The 27,678-nt window shown below is 35.8% G+C and overlaps 1 protein-coding gene across 1 annotated transcript in view; it reads right to left on the reverse strand.

Moving 5' to 3' along the window:
* Positions 1-1,298: 1,298 nt before the first annotated feature.
* The window catches only part of IFIH1 (interferon induced with helicase C domain 1), a 54,373-nt gene continuing 27,993 nt past the window's right edge, over positions 1,299-27,678 (reverse strand). The window contains 14 exon segments of the mRNA XM_047772747.1: positions 1,299-1,785; positions 1,890-1,983; positions 2,667-2,857; positions 6,075-6,136; positions 6,139-6,235; positions 8,199-8,348; positions 10,670-10,929; positions 11,299-11,571; positions 12,101-12,224; positions 14,378-14,494; positions 15,842-16,059; positions 17,178-17,388; positions 22,536-22,756; positions 27,525-27,629. Of these exon segments, the coding sequence (XP_047628703.1) occupies positions 1,606-1,785; positions 1,890-1,983; positions 2,667-2,857; positions 6,075-6,136; positions 6,139-6,235; positions 8,199-8,348; positions 10,670-10,929; positions 11,299-11,571; positions 12,101-12,224; positions 14,378-14,494; positions 15,842-16,059; positions 17,178-17,388; positions 22,536-22,756; positions 27,525-27,629 (2,303 nt within the window). The 3' untranslated portion in view covers positions 1,299-1,605.

Consider the following 27,678-nt stretch of genomic DNA (forward strand, 5'->3'; position numbering starts at 1 on the left):
GTTGATGGACACTTATCTTGCTTCCATTACTATATTCCTCCTGAACCTAAAGACAGACTAAGTAAAACTGTATCTATATGACAGACTTACTTAAGTCCTACAGTCACTTAATAAATGTGCTGATCTTTATATTTATGTTGGTAATGTATTCTTTGTGTTGCACTTGTAGAAGATCTGAACATTAAATACTTCCACTAACTTCACTGAATAGCCTATTCATAGCAACCATGTTTCACTACAGTTACTACTTACTTCTTGAGACGAGCCCTCTGGGCTAAACACTGAATGTTTATAATACTTATAATCAAATGTAGGTCTAAAATTTACTGTTATTATGCTATACCCACAGCTACCACTGCTTCTGCTTTTCTGAAAACCCTTACTAATACACTCTATACATGTATGACATTTGGAAATTATACAAAAAACCAAATGCATTTGCCAACTACTGGGTAGGTTATATGCAATATCTAAATTCTCAGAACAGTGCCTCAAGGTTGGTATTAGCTTCCTACCATCTCAGAGAGATTAAGTGACTTGCTCACATCACAAACTAGTGAGGATCCAAACCCAAGTCTGTCTCGCTCCATGTTTTCCCTATAAAAACCTTAGAGTTAAGACTCCTGTGATTATGGTTTAGACTATCTTGGCAGACTTGAGAGAGTTTCCTGATGGCTGTGAAGGAGCAAATAGCTGTGGATGGCCTCATGACCAGACCACATGGTGAAGCTGGCCTTCGGAGTTGAGAGTGATTCCCAGTTGACAGCTATCAAGGAAACAGGAATCCAAGTCTTTAGCTGCAAGGAGATAACAGACAACAACCTGAAAGAGCTTGGAAGTGATTCTTCCCCCAGTGTATCCAGTTGAGATCATCATCTGGCTGACACCTTGACTTCAGCCTTCTGAAACCCTGCCTAGACCTCTGACCTACAGAACATGTGCAATAATAAATGAGTGTTGTTTTAAGCCACTATTTGCAGTAATTCGTTAGAGCAATAGAAAGCTAATAAAAGCAAAGACAGATAACACTATAACCATTTCACCAATAAGGAGACTGGTTCAGAAGATAAACTGATTTTCAGAGTTCCTGCTGTGGTACAACAGGATTGATGGCATCTTGGGAGTGCTGAGACACAGGTTCAATTTCCTGGCCTGGCACAGTGGGTGGGGTATCTAGCATTGCCACAGCTGTGGCTTGGGTCACAACAGCGGCTCTGATCTTATCCCTGGCCCAGGAACTCCATATGCTGTGGGGTGGCCAAAAAAGAAAAAGAGAGGAAAAAGAAAAAAAAAAAAAGTGATGAACTGATTCGTTTTATTCCGAAAATTGGTGACAGGATTGAGATTAGTACCTCAGATCCTCATTTATGCCCCAGTATTCTTTCCACTGTACCAGAATCACTAATGAGTATTACTGGTAGCATTTCTGCCCACCAAGATAGAAATGGAAAGCATAATACATTGTCTTCTTCCATACAGTTCAACACAGAATAAAGCAATGATTTTATTAATTCTTACATCAGTTCTGTAGTATAATGAAAATTGTCATCAAAATCCTATGAAAGGTCAAGTTGATAATATTTTAAAAGAATCTGGAATCAAACATCAGTCCTCATCACTAGACAAACAATATTCTGAATAGTTAAGATCGGGAAATGTGATGGGTAATTCTACCCACTTTTTGTATTGTTTCTTAAATAAATTATTTTTGAAAGCCACTACATAATTCTTTATTTTGAGACAAGGCAAATCTAAGCCTTTGTGCACCATCATCGTTCCCCAAGCCTGGAAAACAAAAGAGAGAGTGAGAGTAAAAAAAAAATAAATGTATGTTCAATTAAGAATTCCCTTTGGTCAAAGTAAAATTAAGCACACAACAATTTACTCACTTGGCCACATTTTTTGCAGATTATCTCGCCATTTGTTTGATAGTCAGCAAACTTCGTCTTCAGTGCCTTGTTTCCTCTCACAATATACAGGTTCCTAAAATTATCAAGGAGTCAGAATCATCCCTGACAATTCATACAGGACCAGTATATGGCTGATGGTACATGTTGCTGGATGTGCTACTTCTCCACACACATTCGTTAAGGCTCATTTCCTCTGTCAGATCTCTAAGTAGATACCCCCTTTTCACATACAACCTCTCAAGGGGTGTGCTGCCTTTTGTAGCTTCTTTCTGCTGATTATTTTAACTGGGCTTAAGTTGTTCAAGAATTTGAGAACAAATATGAGCATACACAAACAGATGTGCCTTGTATCAAAATGGCTTTGGTCTTACACTTTTTCCCTCCTTTACCTATGCAGTATATTTGCAAAATGGACATAATATTCTATAATAACCTTTATAGTAAATGACTATGAGAAAGAATGGATATATATATGTATAGGTATAACTGATTCACTTTGCTGTACACCTGAAACCTAACACAATATTGTAAATCAACTATACTGAAGTATAAAATAAAAATTAAATTAAACTGACAAAAATTAAATTAATTTTAAAAAGAAAAATGGACACTTGAAATAGGTATATAATTCAGAGACTAAGGAGGGCAAGTTCTGAAAAATAATGACTCTCATTTGTACTGTTTTGGAAGAACATTTACAATACAACCTCCTTCATCCCTTATAAAGAAACTTAAATTGAGTCTTCCTGGACTTACTTGAACTCTGGTGTCATGTTGACATGGTGCATCTTCTCAATTATGTGGATATCTTCTCCAGAGCAGGCTAGCACACTGCAGTTTTTGCATAGAAAACTTATTGATGATAGGTTGTCCTTGCATTGCTTTGCAATACTTCTCTTGATTTTCATTTTCTTTTCCATTATACTTTGCATCTGTAATTCCAAAATCTGCAGAGAGGAAAGAATATGCAATGTTTTTTTTTCATACTTTCATTGAAGTCTCCTGGAATCCAGAGATCTCAGATAGTTATGAACATATACGCTTAATCCATGATCTAGAAATAAAAGCAATGAAGAGATGGCTGGCCCCCAAAGAATTTAGTGTGGAATCTTGTCCTGTAATCATAGAAATGTGGAATCATCAAGTGTTCAAAGCACAGTCCATTCTATTTTAGAAAAGTCCAATTGTGAGAAAGTCTTTGGCAGTATTTAATTAAAAAAACAAACAAAAAAAACCCTTTCTCCTTCTAACCTCCACCTCCATTAGTTTTAATTCTGTCTCATAAATTAAGTCTAATCTTTCTTCCTGATAGAGTCTCTTTAAAGAACTAAACACTGTTCCTTCATCAGCTTTAGTTATTTCTTATAAATGATAAACCCCTAGTTTCTTTCATTTTTCTTTACACATTATAATTTCCAGACCCTTTGCTTAGTCAATCTCCTCTTTATAGATTTATAACAGAAACTATTAGTTTCTCCTTCAGTAGCCTTTATGTAAGTATGCTAGCTAAATGACTACATTTCCAAGCCACTGAGACATAAGGTGTTGAATGGAATTTCCAGAAAGGGCCCTTAAGTATCAGATAGCTAGCATTTGCACTTCTGCCTTTTCCATCTTCCTCCTCCTTCCTTCTTAAAGTGAACACGTGGCAGCTGAAATTCTAAAAGCTTTGACCTTAAGAATGAAAGCCAAATAATAAAAGGGCAGAGAAGAGAGAGAGAGGAGTTTTTGCTTTCTCATGACATCATGGAGTGACTGACTGTGTGGATCTAGGTTGCCCACACACTTTATGTGAGAGTATAAGCCCTTACAATTTTATATTCCTGATTCTGTGGCTAGTGAAGCAATGTATTTCATAACAGTCAATATAGTTTATGAGAGATATAAAACTTGAAATAGGGATTCGATAGTTCTCATGCATTTACATCTTCACAGTAGAAAGCCCTACCTCTTAAAAGATTTACCTCCAAACTAAACTTCTCGGGGATGACAAATTTATATTAAGCTGTGGAGGAAGACATTGTTTTTTTAAAGACCAAAGGGAAGTTTACAGTAAAAGTAAATTATCAGCCTGATGAACAAAGCTGAAAGGCCCACGTCTTTGGCTCTTGGCTCTGTGTTTTAGGCCTTGATTTGAAGCAACCATATTTCGCATACACACACACAAAAGAGAGAGAGAGAGAGAACAAAACCTTGCAAATGAACCTGTGAGCAGAATCATAGTTTATTTAATCAGACAAGTATGAAGATTAATTACCTATGTAAATTATAACAATATAATGAATTGAATATTCTGTTCTTAAAAGTTTAATTAGGTTGTTCTTGCAAGATATTTATGGTTCAGTGAGTTGGTGAAAAGATGATTTGGCATTGGATGCCATACGTGTGGGCAATTAAGAAACACCTATGAGTGTGACAGAAAGAAAAGCAAAACCAAGGTCAATGTTTGGATAGGTAACCAGGATGCCAGAAACCAAAAGAATAGCTCTAAAATAGTAAAGAATATAAAACAATTAGAGGGGCAAAAAAGAAAATAAATCATAGTACATATATGGGAGGCACAGCTATCATCCATCTAAGTGTAAATAAAGTACAATAATGTGTCATAAGTTGTAGGGTCAAGGCCAGGGAAAAAATTTATCTTCAACTTGCTCCTGAAATCTGATTTGATTGAAAAAGTTTTCAGTGATGTAGAAACTCAGTGTATGACCTGGAAAAAAGACCTCACCTTATGTGCCACCTCTCACCATTCATCAGTGGTGGCCTGAACATTGCATTGAGAAGGGTTCTTAAATCAGAAGAAAGGAGTTCTCTAACCTGGTATCAATGTATGCTGGGGGCTCTGAACACAGTAGTGGTGCCAAGTACCCCACATCATTGCCATCCTTGCTCTGAGTTTGCTACCTGAGTAATTTTAGGATAGCAGGTCTCTTAGGCAAAGGAGACTTTTAAAAGGTAATGCATTCTGGGTCTCCCAAAGGGATTGTGTCTTACCCTAGAGATTATCTGGGAAATGTGACTTAATGCACTCCAGAGATTGTTCTAGAGCTTACACAAACAAGTGGTCTTGAAACAGCAATCTTTGAAAACATCCCACTTGATTTATTCATTTAGGACTTTAAATGTAAAGTGATAACTTTCCAGTGGTACTATATGGCCACAAATGTTTGCTTTGACACCACAAAATGTTTGGTTTGCCTTATATTTGAAGGGGTTTTAAAATATAAATTCGTGTAGAAACCTGGCCAGGAAACCTTGGAGTTGGTTATAGCAATGCACACCAATTTGAAAGCATCCCTTTCGTGAAACTCTATTTAGGGTAGAGCCAATTCCAATGTTAAGAAACTAACATTCACACCCATATGCAAGGGTGTGAATTTTCTTCTAAATGGATTGTTTGCTATTATAGTAGTTACAGTCTTTAATTCAGTGGTATGGGGGATTTCCTGAAATATTGTAGAAATACATTCTTCCTTCACTGTGTTCTTCTCACAACACAAATGACGCTACAATAGTAAACTGAGATGCAGCATAAGATGACATTTTCTTATGATTCAGGGCTAGTCAATGTTTCTCCCTCCAAGAGGCCTTTCTCAAACACCCAACCTAAAGTGCCCATCTAGAGACTTGTTTCACATTGTCCTGTTCTAATTCTCTAGCATGGCTTTCCATATGATGTAATTCTTGCTTTATTTCTATATATTGTTTCTCCTCCTCAAATCTCACCATGTACATACTAGAATGTGAGTTTCATACAACAGAGATCTATCTGTGCTGTTTGCTACTATGCTCTGTTTCTAGAATGTTGCCTGTCACACAGTAAGTACTTCATGAATGTTTCTGGAATGAAAACAGCTGTGCCTGTATCAACAGATGAGACCAGATCAAAATTACCAGGTTGGGTTGAATAAGTGAGTCGCACTCGTCTTTCTGGATCCAGGACAATCTAAATTTATCAGTGTAGAGAAGCACTCCCTGACAATTTCTACCCACCATGGATCTTGATTCTTGTTATGTGAATTTGGACTCAGCATAGCTCATCAAACTGGAACTTATAATTTAGCACAATTTCTGTCTGGAGACTTAGCCACAGAGATATCAATGGCAACCACATGCAGTCATTTTAAAGTGAAAACTAAATCTAGAGTTGGCCCAAAACAATACCTTATGAGCATACTCTTCTGGTTTCATATTTTGAACACGGTCTATAGCTTTATACATCATTTCTCTCGGAAATCATTAACGGTCTCACGTTCAATAACTCCAGAGCCACTTTGGGCAACCAGGACGTAGGTGCTCTCATCAGCTCTGGCTCGACCACGGGCCTGAGAACAGAAAGAAATTGAGTCAATGAAGGGCTATGCCTTGCTGTGAACTCTCCTGGTTTTGTCCTGGAATGATATTCATTGCTCAGTGTCCCAGTCTTCAAATGATCCCCCTATTCTCAGTAAAGTTAGTTATTATCCTTTCTTTACAAGCTGGCTTTCTGAAATTCAAAACACACTTTGGTGCAGAAACACTGTTCTAGAGGGATGCTGCTTGGGTCCCTACATCAGCCCTCACAAGCCTAGGTAACATAAGACCATCCCATTCAGCCTTTCTGCTCCCCAGAGCCCCCTTCTTAAACCCTGGGGACCACCATCAGTGATTTGAGCTGGGGGAGCCCCATTCACAGTGCCTGGTAGGAGGGCTAATGGTGAGAAGGCATGTCTGACCTTGACACCAAGGCTGTGGAGCATATCACTCTGTTCCCAGTATCCTACCTTCAATATTGAGCACATTTTTCCATTAAAAATCTGCTCAAATGCTGATAAATTTCTATCTTCTTTTAAGCACATTTTGAGTAACAGAAAATGTTATGGCTTTTTCCAGGAACCTATCAATTATAATATGATCCTCAAAAATATATTCTGCTTAATGAGGCACTGAATAAACACATCAACTCCTGAAATATAAGTACTTCTTAATTTGGTGGCTGTATGGTTATCTTAGTCTTCATGACTTGTCTTCCATTCAAAGATGAAATTTAAAGTATTAAAAAAAACTCCAGTTCATTTTATTAATTAGCACAAATCTTATACATACTCAATAAAAGGTAACAATTATTATTAACAATAGTGTGGGTAAGAGATAAAGTGAAATTTAATAAAAAATGGGACAATTCACTACTTTTTTCTTTTTTGCATAGATGTGTCTGCTCCCCTCCAATATTTTATTAAAAAAAATTTCAAACATAGAGAAAAGTTGAAAGAATAAAAAGGAAAGTGGGAGTTCCCTTTGTGGCTCAGTAATTAACAAACCTGACTAGTATCCATGAGGGTGCAGGTTTGATCCCTGGCCTTGCTCAGTGGGTTAAGGATCCGGCATTGCCATAAGCTGTGGTGTAGGTTGCAGACGCGGCTTGGATTCAGCATTGCTGTGGCTGTGGCACAGGCTGGCAGCTGTAGCTCCAATTTGACCGCTAGCCTGGGACCCTCCATATGCTTTGGGTGAGGCCCCCCAAAAAAAGCAAAAAAAAAAAAAAGGGAAAGTGCAAAACAGCATGGCTCCCTAGGGTTCAGTGTATTGTTACTTTGTCAGACATTTTTGGGGCACTGTGCTTCAGATTTGGGGTCCAGATGCCGCTTCACAGACATCCTAGAAATAAGGAGGCTTATTTTAATTCTTAGTAATGAGTTAAATGTCATGTTCGCAAAAAGCCTTAGGACACAGAAATAACAATCAAAGAAGAGTGGTCTAAAAAATATAATAGGTATCTGGTTGTAATATGAATTAAATAACAACATAAAAGGCAGGAGTTCCCATTGTGGCTCAGCGGATTACAAACCCGACTAGTATCCATGAGGATTCAGGTTCTATTCCTGGCCTCAGTCAGTGGGTTAAGGATTTGGTATTGCTGTAGGTCTCAGACAGGTCTTGGATCTGGCATTGCTGTGGCTGTGGCATAGGCTGGCAGTTGCAGCTCCAATTTGACCCCTAGCCTGGGAACCTCCATATGCCACAGGTGCAGCCCTAAAAAAGCAAAACAAAACAAAACAATATAAAAAGCAGTTTTGCATAGCTGTTTATCATTTATTTTTTATTTGGGTATAATTTATATATAACATTTTATTATATTCAAGTGGACTACATAATAATTCAATATTTGTGGACATATTTGTATACATATTTATTCCCCTTTTCATAGGAAAATGGATATATTTTTAGAACTGTGTGATGTTTTACTAAAAGAAAATAAAACAAGAACAGAAAGTCAAAAATTAACATATTTGAGGCATTTGAATGTACCTGGACCATGGCTATTTCATTAGTGACGAGACCATATCGAATAACGATATTACACTCTTTAATATCCAGACCTTCTTCTGCCACCGTGGTAGCGATAAGCAGATTTATTTTTCCCGTGCGAAATTTACTAATGACTTCTCTTTGTTCATTCTGTAGAAACATTTTAATAAATTAAATGTCGTAATGCTAAACACATTAAAATCTTCTAATTAGGAAATGAAATACTAAATTGCAACTGGTCAGTGTAAATCAAAGGATTAGATCATACATGGATTTGCTGCCATCTGTTTTTGGCATTGAACAAAGACATGATGGTGAGACAACATTTGATTTCCAATCTGGGATTACCACACAATAACAAAAATATTTCCATCCTCCAGTCTGGAGGTGGGAAAGCCATCCTTTATGCCAAAGAAATAAATTGATGGGTGACTTGGAGAAAAGACAGGAGGAGATGCTTTCAGTTGAGAAGAGGATACAGCAATGAGAAACCAAAATGGACTTTGCTTTTCACTACACTGATTTCAGAATCTTTAATAGGGAATAAGATGCAGTGGCACTTTTAAAAATAGTCGAATTTTGAGTCACAGAGAAAATATACACTGTATACTGCATTTGGTTACTTTAAAAGTCATTCAAGCGAAAGAAAAGAAATTATATTCCTGGAAGAGACTGAAGGCATTGGCTGTCTCCAAGAAGGGGAAGTGGAAGGCTGGAGGACCGTGCCCTATCCCTTATTAATTTTGAAAGAGGTAAATGTATTATCTGTTCAAAGGGAAGATATAAATAAAATGAAAGAATAAGTTATTAAAAATAATTAAAACAGCTACATTTAAGTGAAAGATCTGAATTTTCAAAGTTAATATGGGTAAAGAAATTAAATACGCACTCTGACCTCGCATAGGAGGAATGAGTGAGCATGATCCTAGCTTGATGTGGCTAGGGTAGTTTTATTTCTTATCAAATGTGTTGGTCCAGAGGCCTTTGGTGCACACATCACATCCCAAATATGTCTGACTCCTCTTTCAATGTTTCCATTGAAAACTCACAAGGTGAGGAGGTGGTGAATGAGGAAGGGGGTGTGTTCTATATTTTGGCATGCCGCCACCAAGTCTGAAATGGATAAGCAGCTTGAATGCACACTTTCCATTTGTTCTCACCTTTTTTCAAAGAGGAGCTGAATCCATATAAATCAAAGTCCTAATGGTAAAGTTAATAGAATAGAAACTTAAAAACAGTACCAAGAGAGAAAGAGCATATAAGTATGTTACTGTAAGGGTTAACACGGAAGCTGAGAGAATGAACTTCAGTTTCACCTGTGAGTTACCTAGAAGCTAAGGCAAAAAGGGAAACATGCTAAGTAAACCAGTTGACACTATAAAGAAAGAAGTAAACTCCATACCTAAAGAAAACAGTGCTTTCTTTCCCTGGCATAAATGTTAGAGGCATCTTTCACTTAAGTATATGTAGGGAGCATATCAAGAGTTATGGTGGATAATTTCAAAATGACTTCTTTTCAGCAAACATTAAAACAGATTTAATTTGCTCCATTGGACCAAATGATGATGAGCTATCAGAACTTAAGGGTCCCCTTGTCCAGCAAGGCTCAAAGCCTCAAGCCCATCATGGAGCAGTGGGTTAAAAATCCAACCGTAGTGTCTCGGGTCTTGGCAGAGGTGCTGGTTTGCTCCTCGGCCCCAACAGTGGGTTAAAAGATCCAGCAATGATGGGATAGTTTAAGTGAAAGCTGCAGCTCCAATTCAATCTCTGGCCCAGGAACTTCCACATGCCATGGGAGCAGCCATAAAATTAAAAAAAAAAAAAAGAATATTTTTAATTAAAAAAGGACAAATATGACTTCAGAAGTACATTTTACTCTAACAAGCCATTGTTTTACCTATGCTTATAATGTCTGTGAGCGCTTGAGTGCCTTTTTCTTTCCCAAGTATTTTTCACTGTACACATAAGTGGTATAATGAATTGAAAACAAAACAAAACAAAATCTTAAAAAGGAAAAGAGAATCTCTTATAGTCCCAAATCTCTAACACATCAATGTCTTAATTATTCCAAGTTCCCTTAAAGATCTCATCCTATGCAAACATATTTTACATAGTTCTAATTATAATGCACACATTCTTGTGGGAATTTGATTTTTCCACTTGATATTATATTGTAACTGTTTTCACATTTTATTACTAAAAGTTTAAGTGTCAGTCATTTTTGCAAAGGAAACTCAATTTAAAAAGCTCCTCTAAGAATGTGGGAAAAAAATTATTCCTAGAACAATGCTTAGCCTACCAAATACCACAGCTTAGACTGCTATTAAACTCACATGTACTTTCAAGAACAAATATTTCCTTCCATTAAAGTAGTCATAGGTTGGTGAGAAGACTGATGAAAAGAAAGGACTACAACTAATCTGGGAAGAGAAATAAACATAAGAAAAAAAAATCCAAAAAGACGTTTACACCTGTGTCATGGGCTTGAACTCACTGCTGTGTCCAGCTCCAATCAGATGGTGGGCTTTGACTCCTACTTCTGCAAATTTTTTATTGTCAGTAATCCACTGGGAAAGGGCATATGCACTCTGTCGTGTTTTTGTGAAAATTATTCCTCGTGCTGATTCCTCAGTCCTTGTAAAATGTTCCATTATGGTGTTTCTTAATTTGGTCAGCTTTTCATTTTCATATTCTGGGTTTTCAGCCAGCTTCTTCAATATTTTCTTGTTTCCTTAAGAAATACTTGAAATTAGTAAAATACGTGAATAATTACACTGAAGGATTTTGTAGAATGATGTACTAAGGTGTTCATCTAGAGTTAATCTTGTGCCACATCTAATAATCAGGCTAGTTTTTAAAATACATTTTTTGCAGTCATCTTGACAATAAAACCAGATGACCAAATGATTAATTATCATTATACAACTCATGGTTAGCCTGATCCCATCAATTAGAAATAGCTACAATATGAGTGGGATTTCTTCTTTCAATATGAAAGATTATTTTAAGAGGGTGCTTTGGAGAGCTCTTAGGAAGCAGGGGGTTCATGCCAAAGAGGTTAACACATGAGATCATGCAAAAGTGTTACAATGATTCTTACTCAAAAATAAAGTCATGAGAAATATATCTGATTCATCCAGTTTTGAAGGTTTCTTTTCATCATTCTCATCTTCATCCTTATCACTATCATCTCCATTGTCATCACTGTCATCTTCCAGGACTTCAAACTTCTTTTCTTTCTCATCATTGTAGAAAGTTTTAAGGTGATTATAGGCATCAATCCTTCGGATTGTATCATTAATTTGTAGAGCCTCATTGTACTTTTTCAAATGTTCTGCACAAACACGATCTTTGCGATTTCCTTCTCTTGCAGCTATGAAAGAATATATTATGAAATAATAATAGAACCCTCTCCCAAACTGTGCTGTGGGCTTAAATGTGTTGATGATAATGAGTCAAAAATAGGCTTCACCTTGTTTTTGAAATGAGCGAGCAAGTTAAGGCTTAAAATGTGCCATAAGCACTAAAGGGGGCAAGTTTTCTGACTCCTAGACTTGCTACTTATGTTCCGTGTCAGCAAAAACATGTACTTGATTCATGCTTACTCAGAGGAACGGCACAAAAAACTAGTTGACTTTGCAGTTTGGAGACAGAGCTGTCAATATTTATCTTAATATTTTAAATATATAATAAGTGAAAGACTCTGGAGATAACAAGAAAACGGACGAATTGGTGTCTCTTTCCTTAGATAAGGAATTAGAACATGTTTATTCTTGTGCTGCTTAGAACACAGATATTCCATTTGCTACTGCATTTGCTTCTCAGTGTGCTTAGGAATATGTGATCTGGAATCTTGGCATAAACATGGGATAAATTAAGTGTTAGGGCAAAACCCAAATTACCTTTTTTTTCCATTTGAATGAGCCATTGTTCATAGGGTTGAGTTCCAAAATCTGACATAGGACTAATTTGGCAAAAAGTTTGAATGTTTGTCATTATTTCTAGAAGACTATCTTTAAACAGATCCTAAAAATAAATTATACATTTATTCTTACATATTTATATTGTTAAATGAATAACATTATATCTGTTAAAACAATTTTTATATAGAAATAAATCTGATTTAGGATCATTGTCTAGACAAAAGTAACAAGTTACTCTGATCACCTCCCTGTACACTGATTTTTATCAGCTTCCCTTTTGCCTCCACCCTTAAGCCATACCACACCAACACCAGGTATTCCTGCTGGAATTTCCATTTTAAATATTTTACAAAATAAAATTACTGAATGATACATACCTTGAATGCTAATAGTAAATTTAAAAACATATATTAAAGTAGTGCCCCAACTACTCAGAAAGCCTGCATTCTAATTTAAGAAGCATTTCTTTTTGAAGAACTGGTTTCAGTATTATTTCTACCAAAATTAAAAGTTTAAAGGTAGGGTTTTGAAAAAAGCCAGAAACAGAAGAGTACATACTACAGGATTTCATTTATAGAAAATTCAGAAGCTGTCAAAACCCACCTCTGGTGCTAGAAGTCAGGACAGCAGTTACCCTAAGAGGTGGGTTACTGAAGAGGAGAATGAGAAGTTTTGGGGATTGTGACAACATTGTTTCTCTTGTTCTGGATTTTGGTTATATGGATGTGTTCAGTTTATGAAAATTCAGCAGTCTGTACACTTAAGCATTTGCACTTTTTTGTGTGCATGTTATATACTTCAATTAAAAGTACACTAAAACTTAAGGTAAAAAGTAAGATGGTAAATTCTTTTAAATATACATTGAGGATTTTGTGGATTTTTAAAAATTATTTGGAGTAGAAACACTTAAACTTATCAAGCAAAACTGGATAAATAACAAAAACTGAAGAAAAATAAAGTATATTCAATGCACTAGCTCTGGAGTTCCTGCTGTGGGGCAATGGGATCGGCAGTGTCTCTGGAACACCAGAGTTCAGGTTTGATCTTTGGCCCAGCACAGTGGGTTAAAGATTGCAGTTCAGATCTGATCCCTAACCTGGGAACTCCACATGACACTAAGGCAGCTGGCAAAAAAACAAAACAAAACAAACAAAAAAATGAAGTCAACTATACTCTAATTATTTATTTATTTTTTGTCTTTTAGGGCCACACCCATGGCATATGGAGGTTCCCAGGCTGGGGATCAAATCGGAGCTGTAGCTGCTGGCCTACACCACAGCCACAGCAATGCCAGATCCAAGCTGCGTCTGTGACCTACACCACAGCTCATGGCAACGCTGGACCCTTAACCCACTGAGAAGGCCAGGGATCAAACCAGCAACCTCATGGTTCCTACTGAGATTCGTTTCTACTGCGCCAGGATGGGAAATCCTGTAATACAATTTTTTTTTTTTAAATGTGCTAGTTCAGCTGGAATAGAGAGCACTCTTTTTTCAGAATTTCAAAAAAAAAAAATGATCTATGGAGGTTGATTGCTAACCTCAGTTCAGCGCCTACTACATTTCAAGCACAATGTTATCTATTATGCATATTTCATATCCAACATCCTTATGAGGTAGATTTTCAGAACCTCAAGTACACAGAGCTTAAATTTATTATCAAGTGAGTAAAGCTAAAATTTATCCTACTTTTTATATTTTGCAAAAGAATGTATTGACATAATGTACTAGTCATAATGTCCAAACTGACTCTAAGTTGGTTTTTATAATCAGTAAGATACTTATTCCAAAAACACCATTAAAGTAAATATTTCACTTCTTTACCATAAGTATTTTCTTAAGAAGGTAAATATGCCAATTAGGTAGGACTCTCATTATCACCACCAACTGTAATCTGGTAGCAAAAAATGGCTCTGTTCAGTGTCAAGAAACAAATACTGGAATTCACCAAGGAAGTAAAAAGAATAAAAGAAACTATGTTAACCCCTCTAGCTTCACAATCCTTCCCACCCCACAGTTCATATATATCAACCATCAACCAGTTATTGAGCCACTCTTCATCTAGTTCAGAAAACTAAAAGATTTGAACAGTGAATTCACAGCAGTGCCTTGCTGCCTAATATCAATAAAATTTAATAAAACTGTAACTCTTTGCTAAAATTTTAAAATAATATTCTTTGGATGCTCACTGTAAAATGACCTTTGCAGTTAGGTATGATGTCATCAAGTAAATAAATATAAAATCTTAAGCACATACTTCTCTGGTGTCATCTGCGATTACAAACTTTTTGCATGGCTCCTTTATTTGGTCTTTAAGTTGATCAATATTTTTTTTCACAGTTTTAATGGTAAATGCATCAAGATTGGCACATATCTGGAAAAGAGACAGGTTTTGATATTCAAATACTTTTCCCTTTCAATTAACTCAATGCAGAAATCTTTCTCATGTAAGAAATAGGTAGCACAATTTGCTAAATATAGCATTTTAATATTGCCTTACTGTGGATCTGATTAGCCAACAAAATCTACCCTGATAGAGTAAAAAAGGTGCTTTGAAATTGGGTTGGCAGAAAATTCCAGAAAGAAATATATTTATTTTCATTCCTTAAATTTCACTTTCCAGCTGAAAAAAACGATGTGGAGAGAATACAGCAAACTGCAGAGATCAGCAAGAATGGTTATGAGATAACCATATTACATGAGGCATTTTAAAGGTCATCTTGATATCCATGGATCATATTATCACTTTCTTCCACACATAAAAGAGGATACTACAAAGCTAGGAGCAGCTGAAGCCCATGTGCCTGAATTTGAATTGCAGTTAATCCTTAATACTAGTAATAAATTATATGTTCTAACCAATAATTGTGCTTTTGTCTACTCTATATGATTTTCACTGACTTCAACATAAAGTAAGGGCTTTAGTGCTAACATACTTTGTGAATTACTCTGAATTCTTTCAGTGCTTGAGATCAACAAAAGCACTGTATATATTGTTACCATCTGCAGGCAGCTGACAAGATATAGACTTTTGGAGTTCCTGTTGTGGTACAACAGTACTGTTGATGTCACTGAAGTGCCAGGATGCAGGTTCAATCCCTGGCCTGTGGGTTAAAGATCCTGCATTGCTACAGCTGTGGTGTAGGTCACAGCTGTGGCTCAGATCTGATCCCTGGTCCAGAAATTCCATAGGCCACAGGGCAGCCAAAAAAGAAAAAAACAAAACAAAACAAAACAAATTTAAAGATTCTCATATCTCCATTTTCCCATTTAATTTGAATTACCTAGAATCTGAGAATCACAGAACAAAAAAAGGCTCAGAAGAAAATATGCAATTCTAAAACTCATGGAGTATGTATGAAATTAGAAACTTTCTTAGCTTATGCATATTTCTATATAAAGTAGATCATTAAGTTTAAAAATAGGAGTAGATATTTAAAGGAAGGTATTTCATTTGTCCCAATTTTTTAATACTTACGTTTGCTCTCTATAATTTGGGGGCTATTATTCCATGTCATAGTTATTTACTAAGGAATATTTCTATTTTGTAGAAGACTGAGTGTATTTACATTAACTAAAGCATATAGATTTCGCTCAACTGATGATCATGGAATAGCTTCTTTCCTGCACTCCATGGCATCTGGACCTAATCTTACCCAAGAAGCATTGGCATTTGCTCTAACTTTGGTTTTTCTGGTTATGAGCAAAGTTAATGACTTACTTTTAAAATATGTTCTTCAGCTTTGGCTTGCTTTTTGGCTCCCCCAACACCTGGTGAGGCTGTTAGTCCCAATATCTGAGGTAAGGGAATCACTGGTTTCTTTTCTTTCTTGAGTTTATTGTTTTTCAATTTCTGTTTCAAATAACGCCTCATGATGTTATTATAGACTGCTTCTTTGTTGGTGTGATGGCATTCGTCAATGATGATGAGAGAAAAGTCTTAAAAAAAATTTAAATGGTTTATTTGCCCATACTGACAAAATACAGTTAAAAAAGGCTCTCTTAGTTGGTAGACTGAGCTGCCTTGGAGATGTATTTTCTTGGGCAGAATACTGACACAAGCAGTTTTTACTTTTTAAGGGCAAATGCAACAATCCTAGCCACCTGTAAATACATAAGTTCATGTACAGTAATCAGGAAATTATCCATGTTAAATATTATGCTCATTTAATAGATGAGTTTTGGAAAGTTTATAGATCTAAAAAGTGTTATGGCATGGATTTCAAACTCTGGCTTTTCCCCCGAAACTCTCAGAAATGCAATTTTGTTTTTTAATAAAATATATAATTTTAAGTTGGTGAATTTTATTTTCATTCTATCAAATGAAAAACACTATTTAAAGAGGAATCATTTTACTTTGTTTAAACTTTGCATTTAATTATTATGACTATATATACTTCTTTCTCTTCCTCTTGCCTAACTTTTCTTCCCATCCCCCACAAAACAGAAAAGATTATATTTACTCTCTGGAGAAGAAGGCATATCTAACAGGATCCACTAACATATAAAAAGAACTTAGAAATACAGAATTAATGCAAAGTCTAGAAAATGTTTGATTTAATAATGATGTTCTGGAGTTCCCGTTGTGGCTCAGTGGTTAATGAACCCGACTAGTAACCATGAGGTTTTGGGTTTGATCCCTGGCCTCGCTCAGTGGGTTAAGGATCTGGCGTTGCCGGTAGCTGTGGTGTAGGTCGCAGACGTTGGCTCAGATCCCATGTTGCTGTGGCCCTGGTGTAGGCTGGCGAGGCTATAGCTCTGATTGGACCCCTAGCCTGGGAACCACCTATGCCATGGGTGCAGCCCTAGAAAAGACAAAAAGATGGAAAAAAATAATGTTCTTATGCAGAATAAAGTGATCTGACTAAAAATGTCTCCAGTTTTTTATTTGCTTTCACAAGGAAGAAGGGTTTTATTGAAAAAAAAAAAAAACCAATGGAAGACAATCTAAATCATAATTAATTTTTAAATCAACATTTTAAAAACTAAGAAATACAGCTTCTGTTACTACCATTATTACTACTAATTATCTTTCCAAAATAAACATTTCAACCAACCTGACAGCTGTACACCAGGGTCTTCTCCTTCTTCTGAGTTTAAAAGGGAGTTTTCAAGGATTTGAGCTGTACTGATAATAACATCACAAGACTTGACAACTTCTGGAAATGTTATTTTCAATTGGGTATCACCACTTAATCTAGTAACATGATACCATTTCTTCAAATATGGTTCGAACTCTTTGCGGAAGAGCTGTTCAACTAATGGTACCTTTAAAAATACCAAAGTTAAAAACGTGAGAGAGAAACAGCCTTGTCAAACTAAAGGGGTATTAATCAAAGGCCTACTATGTATCAAGCATTAACAGAGGTGTTTACATTATCAGCTAATTAGGTGTAACAGCTTATTCATCAAGTTCATTCATCTCGATAAGCATTTATTGAATGCCTATTACATGTAGACATTGCATCTGAGACACAAAGATGTTTAAGTTATGGTTTACAGCTTTCAGGAACTCATTCTAGCTGAGCACAGAAACCAAGATGAAACAAAATGAAACAAATTATCACAATACAATGTGCCAATTCTCCTACGGAAACACAAAGAAAGCGATAGCAAAAAAGAAGAAGACCGCTCAAAAGAGGGTTTAAAAGGAATTTTAATCTTGTAAACCATGGGTCACTGAAGAGATAAATTGAAACTAAGGCGAATAAGAAATAAATTTTGAATTTGTAGAACAGGGTCAGGCTACAAAGGGCTGTGAACACAAAGCAGAGTATTTTAAATTTAGTGTGGCAGTTCATAGGACCCTTGTGAGTTTTGCTGTAGAGTAGATTCATTCCTGTGTTTTGGAGAGATCAGGCCAGACACAACCTTTCTAAAGAACTGGAGAGAGCAGAGAACCAAAACTGAGGAAGCAAGACATTGCCTAAGAGAATGGATAGAGGTGAAGGGACAGACTGCTAGACTAGCCTTGGCGGCTAAGAAAGAACAAAAAAGCAAATAGACTTGGCAAAAGAAGTGAAAACTCTTCCAGAGTGTTGTTGAGTGAGAGCACATTGACCCTGAGGTGACTCCACCTGATTGATGACTCATAGTATCTTTTCATTCGCTAACAGGTGAAAATGCAAATCTTCGTGAAGACCTTGACTTATAAGACTATCACCTTAGAGGTGATGACCCTGATAGGCCAATTAAAGACTGAAAGCCTCAGTTTTTTTACTGGTAAAACAGAGATAACTATGGTAACTTTCAAGAGTAGCTGTGTGGTTTTAATGAGATAACATAAAGTGCAATAAAATATTCATTATTATATTAATACACATCTCTCATTTCCTAGACCATAGATTCCTTAAGGGCAGGATCTGCATTGGATTTGTCTTTAAAACCGTCATGCTGCTGAATGATTTAAGAATCTCTATATTATGGCATGACATAGAAAGCTGAGGTTCTGCCCATAAGGGGTGAATGAGATCGTCCAAAGAAGTAGCATCTTCTGGTCTATAGAACAAAAAGTCATTGTCACAGGAGGCAATAGGTGTTGGAAATCCTGAGATTCACTTGGGTGGTATTGACTTCCTACTGAAGGACACAGAGAGTGCCAGATGCAAGCCTGACGTGATTAATTGGGAGTTGTGTGGTCCTCTTGGAGCCTTTTCCTGAGATGTGACAGAGTGCCTGCCAAGACTAATCAAACCCAACTGCTACCCACTTCTGCTGAATCATATGGGGCTGCATTATAGCATCTGAAGGAACCTGAGATTTATCTCTCATGATGTTGAAGCCCTAGATAGGAAATAGAAAGTCTGGGAACACAGGTGTGTTTTCATTTCTCCCTGCATTTGAAGGTGATAACTTTGGAAAAGATGGAGGAAGGGAGATGAAAGTAAATGGTGTTAGGGACAGGATTTCTCCTTCCTAGGAGAGGATCTAGGTTATAATACCTTGCCATTGGGACAAACACAGAATGCAGGTTATGTTGACTTAATGGGCCAGAGATTTCCTGACCCAATCAAAAGAATTAAAGCTGAAGTTACTTTAAAATCAAAGAAATGGGATAATAAAATAAATGAGTATGACATGGAAGGAAGATCTAGTGGAGGGCTTTCTAGCCATTTCAAGGGAAAAATAACAGGGAAGTAGATCAAGAATTAGACACATGTCCTTAAATGTCTATGCAACAATGCAATAAATATGAGTAATTAATCAGGATAAATTAACATTTAAACATGACCACAAATGTAAGAATTTTGTAAAAATCACCTAGATCTAATAGGATGAAAGATTCACAACCAGAACATAGCACTGAGAGGATAAGAAGTCTACAAAAAGAAGGTGTTTTGAGGGGCATGCAAAAACATGAGACCTGAAAATATCAATCAACATGAATGATCTTCAACAGATGAATGGATTAAGATGTAGTACATACATACAATGGAATACTATACTTCCATAAAAAAGAAAGAAGTAATGCCATTCACAACAACATGGATATAACTAGAGATTATCATACTAAGTGAAGTATGAAGAAAGAGAAAAACAATACCATATGATATCACTTATACGTGTAATCTAAATATGGCACAAATGAACAGAATAGACTTACAGACATGGAGAACAGGCTTGTGGTTACTGGGGAGGGATAATGGAATTAACTGGGAGTTTAGGGTTAGTAGATGCAAAATATTATATTTAGAATGGATAAACAACAAGGTCCTACTGTATAGCACAGGAATATTATTCAATCTCCTGAGATAGACCATGATGGAAAATAAAATTTAAAAGAATATATATGTGTGTGTGTATAATATGTATATATGATTGAGTCACTTTGCTGTACAGCAGAAATTGGTGCAACATTGTAAATAAACTATAATTTTAAAACATGAATGATGTGAAGAAATAAATACAAGCATTTGCAATCAGGCTCAAAAATTAACTGTATAAAAATAACTTGAGAGGTCTAATTTAAGAGATTTTCAAATGAAAAGGAGCCAAGGCTTCTCAGGTTATGGAAAGCTCAAATGAGTCTGTGGGTATTAGTACTAGTGATAAAGACAAATCTAGTCATGGGCCAAGTGTCACATCTCATCTTTCCTACACTCTGCAAAAAGACTACATCTATAGTATTTGTCCAGCCCTGGACATTGTTTTAACAGGGTCTTAGATGATGTCTGAAAAAATATGAGTTCTTGGGATAATGAAAAGTCTGGAAACTATGTTATATGAAGAACATGTAAAGGAACCTGGAAATATTTATCCCAGGGAACTAAAAGAAAAATTACTATGGAGTCGCATGATGCTTGCAGCCTTCCCTATGTAAAAAGTTGTCATAAGCAGAAGACTTAAGATTTAACTTAATCTGTATAGCCACAGAGGAAAGAATTCTAACCAATGAGTGTGGATTCCAGAGAAACAGATTTTGGTGAATACAGGTAGGGCTTTCTGACAGTGGCAGCTGTTCAAAGAATGGGATTGAGCTGTCTTGCTGTCTTGTCAGAAGTGGGACTTCCTTGATATTTGAAGTTACTCACTCAGCAGAGGTGAGAGAATGACTTGGCAATGGATGAGAACTGGGTCTTGAAAGCCTCTTTCAATTCTAATAGTCTACTGGATGCTAGGACCTGATAAAGGAGGTTTGGAAGCTTAGGCTACATGTTTGGAAGAGGTTGTATAACCAATGGAGAGACAGATCAGTAGGGAACAAAAGCTCTTTGGGAGAGTAGATAAAGGAAATGAACTTGAAGAAATGGCAGAATGTTTAAACAGTCAAGAGCATCAGCTTAAATGACTTCGTATCCAGTTAACTTCGTTCGTTTCTCTGCACTTGGCACCTAAGACCCTGCTCAATGGTTAAGGGATGCTGATGCCCTAGTTATAAAGGTGAGGAGGAAGGGATGGAAGAAAAAACTAATATTACTGAGTCATTCTAAGGTATTAGAGAGATTAACTAATTTAAATCTACAATTTTAGTACAAGATAGTATTATTTAATTCATTTTATGGGTGAGGAAACTAAAGGAAGATAAATTAGTGATTGGTCCAAGGTCAAGTTACCGGTAGGTAGGAATAATATTTACACCTAGATTTTTTTTTTTTAATTCCAAAAGATAATATCCTTAACAAAGAAAATATGTGAAAAACTATGGAAAAAAATCCTAATGTATCACCATCACCACACACAAAAACTCTTTTAATAGTAAGCAAACCAAGTATATAGGAGCAGTGTTTAGGCTTGGCATGTTGGCATGTATCTACGAAATACACCGGGAGCTACATGATAGAAATCATCAAGATCACGGATTCTGAGTACAATCTGAGTACTTTTTTTATACTGAAAAGCAGGTTGCAACTAAAACTTTCAGCATAGTAGAAATAAAAAAGTACATAGAAAAGTTATATAGTCTATTACTATATTTTCTGTAAAGGAATAAGAGAGAATTACCATAAGTAATGGGGAAAAAAAGACTATTTCTGGTCATGGAAAAATGTATTCAATTTTACTCCATAAAATGGAAGAGACTAATACCCCCAATTTACAAATTTATAAATGAATAAGCTCTGATTTATCTAAATAAAGTTCAAATAACTAGATTTTGTTTAAAATTAAGAAAACAACTGCTTATGAAGATAGGTTTCAAATATCCTAAGACACAAATATTAAAGAAAACCTCAGTTGCATTGAATGACATTTATATTTATATACACATTTGAAAATTATTGAACTTGATATAAATCAGCCAAATAGTCAATTTTCTTTTTATCTTCAAACCAAATTATATATATTTGAATACAATGCTTAGCCTAGATTCCAGTGATATTTTGAGGAAATTTATGTTCACATGCAACAATAATGTAAATTAGTACCAGTTTACCTTAAAGAAAATCTGGGTAAACATACCTTTTTTTTTTTTTTTCTTTTTTCAGGCCACACCTGAAGCACATGGAAGTTCCCAGGCTAGGGGCCGAATTGCAGCTGCAGCTGCTGGCCTACACCACAGCCACAGCAACTCGGGATCAGAGCCACGTCTGTGACCTACACCACAGCTCATGGCAACACTGGATCCTTAACCCATTGAGCAGGGTCAGGGAACAAACCCATGTCCTCATGGATACTAGCAGCGTTCGTCACCTCTGAGCCACAATGGGAACTCTCAGTAAATATAACTGTTTATACATCAGTTACAGCTATTTGATTTAATGTTCTGGTTTACCAGAAAAAAAAATCTATTTTAAAGGCTAATAACTTAGATATTATCTATAACTGGAAAAGCAAAGATTTAAAATAAATTACTTATTCTGACATTGTTCCTAATTAAAGTAAATCTGTGTGAATCACTGTTACAAATGTCACTACACAAATGCTTCAGGATAATAAAATGAAAAGAAACCATGTTCCATTGCGTGCTGTTTGAATACCTTATTGACAAGGACCATAACTTTTCCAGGTTCAGAAGCTTCTTTCTTCTTGTCCAAGTGATCCTTGGCAATGTACACGGCCACTCTGGTTTTCCCACTCCCGGTGGGGAGGCATATAATGATATTCTTTCCCTCCAGAGCTGGCTGGGCCACTTCCAGTTGGTAAGGCCTGAGATGCAGCTCTGGCTCAGGGGATGCTCTTTGAGCCACAGTCTCTTCATCTGAAGGGCATTAAAAGGAAGGAAAATAAGAGAATGGGCAACAAAATAACTAAGGTGAGGAAGTCTGAAGCTGAACTGTATTCCTCCTGCAGCTTAAACTTCATTTCATGTGTGGTCCAAACCAATCCATTTTTTAATTTCTGTACTGAATAAGTGTCAGCTCTCTGCATTTGCAGGATACAACCAAGTGCTCTGGAAGGGCCTGGAAGGTGAGGGTAGAGGGCAGAGGGAAGGATTAGCAGGATGGAGCAACACAGAGGAGTCTCACAGAGCTGGCAAAGCCAAGGGGAAATGACAGAAAAGGCTGTAGTGCAGGATTGGCAGTCAGTGGTTCTTAATGCATCGGACTGACCATTTCTTTGTGGAACCATTCTGCCCCACTTGATCTCTTAGCCTTTCCACGAACAAATCAAGAGGAACTAGGAATGTAAGAATTCATTAGTTCTCCTTGCTCTATACTCCCCTCACCTTCTACTACAAAGAAATAGTAGAGCTGAGGCTACTTTCCTTCATTTGAAAAACTTTACCCCAACAAACCAAATATCAAAAAGCGTATTTATCTATCTATCTATCTATCTAAATATATCTAAAAATGGCCCCCAAAATCCCATTTTTGCCATTTAAGGAAACTCAATTTAACAGAAGCAATACTTACTCACAATTCAGTTTAAACCAGTTTATGTACTCACAAGAAAAAATGAAATGATAGTACTACTTATCAGTATTTAATAACACATGAAGTAAGTTTTCTTTCTCTTATCAATGATTGCAATAAAACTAAACTAACATAATCCCATTAACTTCAAAAAGTTGCTGATTGTTCCATTTCAGCGACTGGATGATTCTATTTAACTAGTTTTTAACTTGATGTGATAGCACTATCTGAACAGGTAGGAAAATTCACACCAACTACCACTTAAGGAAGAGTCATCTACTAACCTGGCAGGAAATTTGCCTTCTGTATGGATGAGTAAACACAGATGCAACACATTTACGTTATCACTGGCTCATCTGCTGATTCATTTACTAGGATTTTCAGGAAAAACTCATTCAAGATCACCAGCATCTAAAAACATAAACTGACAAGTTTCCTTGCTTGTTTTGGACTCTATAGCAATCACAATAATTCATCATCTTATTAAATTGATGTGAGATTCAAGCTAATTTAAGAAAATCACTATTTCTCTGCTAAGCAGCATTTTAGGTTATCAAAATTCTGATATTGTATGCATATTATGAGCATTTGCCATGTAACTTTTCCAAAAGAGCCAGAATATCTGCAAAGGAGGATTTTTAAATTGTGTTTGACACCAAGATCCAGGAATTTACTTTTGCTAAATTGCTCTTTGAGGTAGGAAATTTATTGAAAGATATTAGCAAATTCTTTGTTTCATTTCACTCTAGGTATATTTTTGCATAGATTTTTTTTAAAAAAAAATAATAAAACATGGCTTCCCTTATAATAGTTGCATCTTCTATTTTAACAATCATTGTCCCCTTTTGTTTTTCATACTTAGCACTATATCTTTGGATAACAAAAATACAAAAAAACTTAGAGCAATATTCTAATCTCTTTTCCAGGAATCTAAAATGAATTCAAATGAGTAAAACATCAATATCACTTATGCATACTGGATATTTGTTGCCCTAATAAACTTAGAAGAATTAAGATGTTAAAAGGACTATCATGTTCAAACTCATGATGCATATTTTTGCTTATCTAATCATGTACCACTAATTCACTCTGAAGTGAACATTTACGGGATGCCTAGGACATGCCAGGCACTCCCAAGAACACAAGGACGTCAGGGGCTAAGGCAGTCTACCGCTGCCACTGAAAACATCAGGCTATTAGAAAGATAGCTCAATATCTTCCATATTTTTGAGTCCAGCCTAGGAAACTTGATGGGTAGTCCCAAGTTTAAAAGAGAGGTACAGAGCAAAATGGAAAAAACTAGAGTTGGATTCATTGTGAGAACAGCATCCAAAGAAAAGGAGCTGGGTAAGTGCTAAATATTCAGCCCGATTCTTGCCTCATCACATCCTCTGACACAGGGAGGGAAGAATATATCCACATAAGCAATGAAAAGAGAATTCTCTCTTCTCTGTCACCAGAAGGAGATAATTGGGCTGGTGTCAAGGAGCCAAGAGCCAATTTCCTTTATGAAAGAAATGTTTGGGTTTTGTTTGTTTGCTGTTGTTTCTTTTTGGCTCTCTTTGAAAACAAAAATCAATTAAATCCAATAACGAAAATGATATTTAAAATATGCAAGGCTTTAACTCTGTGCCTTTCTTCTACAACAAATATTGATCAAAGACCTTAAAATTATACTATGCCATATAAATGGTCAAAAAATGAAATCAAATAGGGCTTAAATAATAACATTCTATTGGAACTACACCATGTGGCAAATTTCATTCTCACATTGATTTTGACAGCTGAGTTATTCTTGGAGAGAAAAGGTCTGTCACTGCATGTGTTTGAAATCGACAAAATATTCCTTTACCTATAGTATGTAACCTCAGAAAAATACACTCTTCCAGCTGGACAAATATTAATAGCTATTACCTTGAAATAGTAAGGAAACACTTTCTACATATCAGGCCAATGTACCTTGCCAAAAATATTGCCACTTTGTGAGAAGCTGTATACCTCTCTGAGAATGAGAAACAAACAAACCTCCCATAGTATTATTAGAATATCTAAACTCTAAAAGCACCACTAACTACGTTTTAGTTTGGCATAATAATTCTACAAAGGAACATAAGGTCATGGTATTGGGTCACATCCTTGTTCTGTATGGCCCATCATGGAACATTTGAAGGTGGACAAAGGACATGTGGAAACAGATCTCTTTGCTGTCAACCTCAGAGATTAAAACATAACTCCAAACACTGTAATCCTTTCAGTGATTCAGTATGTGTTTAACACTTCGCAATTTATCTAATCCTGTTTTTGAATTGATTTCTACTTTAGTCTATACCAAACACCTGAGGGAAAGGAAGTTCGTACTTTTATAATTTCAGAATTTTGCTACCCATTAGGCAATTTTATACTTTGTTTCTAAACACTGACCATCCAGAATTTCAATGAGCGCTTCTCAAAAAAGGTGTTTGTCTTCAAATGTATTTGCCTTTAAAAATGTATTTGCTTTTTAAAAGAAGGTTACATTCAGATTTATCAAGTCTTTCATGCCACATTGAAGATTGAAAATCAGTAAATAGTTACATTTGCTAATAGCCCTAAACAGACAAAATGCCCTGCTCATAGAGGATATTCATTAAATATTTATTAAATGAATGAATATGGTCAAAAAGCCCTTACTTAGACAACCAAAAATTAAGATGAGGTTCAGAAGCTTAAAGCAACCATAAAGATGTTAAATATTAGCTAGAGTATATTTTGAGTTCTAGCATCAGTAGCATTTAATAAAAATGTCAATTATTAAATTTAACAATTGATAACAAGCAGAGAAAAAACAAATACAATCCGCAGAAATGTTCACATGGTAAAAACTTAATAAACAATGACTAAATTGAACAGAAATTTAATTAACCCCTTTTAACTAACATTAAAGTTACGATTGATATTTAATGAATCAGGTTTCCCCAGACCAACTGTTCTAAGGGATTCAAGAGTGTTGTTAACAGAAAAAGACTTTTAAATAAGAGGTGGTACATTCCAACTGAGAAAACATTTAGGACAGGTGATCATCTTTAAGTAAACTGTTTTGCCCCTTTAGGTCTATTGTAGATGTAAATTTCTATAATTCTTCTGACAATGAGGGGTAATCTGAAGTATACAATATTTTCTAATTGTTTTTCTACAACTCAATCACAGAACAAAAGAAGAATAAAGTAATTTGTTTCTTAATTTGCCATTCTGCTGCTGCTTCTTAGCTGGCCACATTGCAAAACATTGTTTTTGTTTGTGCTAATTTTTTATTTAACTATAAAATATTTCAAACATACAGACAAACATTAGAAAGGTGTATAACAGATATCTAAGGACCCATCATCCCTTCTTCAAAGATGTTAACATTTTAGCTCAGTAGTAATAATGGAAATGCACGTTCAAAGCACAGAAAGAAGATATTTGAAATCAATCAAACTGACAAAAGTTCAGAAAACAGGAAGTCTTGCTAAAGTGTAGGAATTGGGAAAAGGCACTCTCATTTATAGCTGGTGGGATATTCAACTGATATGAAGAGCCATGTGGGAAACACCTAGTGAATTTTTCATTTAGTGATGAAAATATTTTGCAAACTCAAGTAAATATACAAATTGAAACTCTCATAACTATACGTGTAAATTCTAATTCTTATTTCAAGAGGGACTCTTGTTATATGCCGTTAACTACAGAATCATGCATTATCGATGATATTTTTTTTTCCTTATAATACATTTTAATTTAAAAAGTAAGGTTTGGAAATAAATGTACAAAATTGAGTACATAATTTGAAAGCAGTCAGATTAATTGAAACAGATTGCATAAATAAAATAGATTACATGATCCTATGGAATGTGGCATATGCCAGACCAAAAAGCTATATACTGGATCAAAATTAGAGAGCTTGATTTCAAAGACTTTTGTAAGTTGTACTTTTCAAGAAAGTGAGTGGCAAAGTTCCAGAACTACTTCAACTGTAGAAAAGAATTGCTTTAATTGCATAAATACATTAGGGAGGGTATGAACAGCCCCCATGCTTTCCACTATATGGTGTCTTATTTCACACTTTTTAAGGTTTACACAACAGTTAGGCAGTACCTGAATCACTTCCCATGGTGCCTGAATCACTGCCCATGTTGCTGTTATGTCCAAGACTTTCATCTAAGCAGCTGACACTTCCTTCTGCCAAACTTGTGTCTGATTCTGCAAAGGAAAACATTTTAAAATATTTTAAAAATATTTCTGAGAATAA

This window comes from Phacochoerus africanus, chromosome 3, assembly GCF_016906955.1.
Source record: "Phacochoerus africanus isolate WHEZ1 chromosome 3, ROS_Pafr_v1, whole genome shotgun sequence".
Taxonomy (NCBI): Eukaryota; Metazoa; Chordata; class Mammalia; order Artiodactyla; family Suidae; genus Phacochoerus; species Phacochoerus africanus.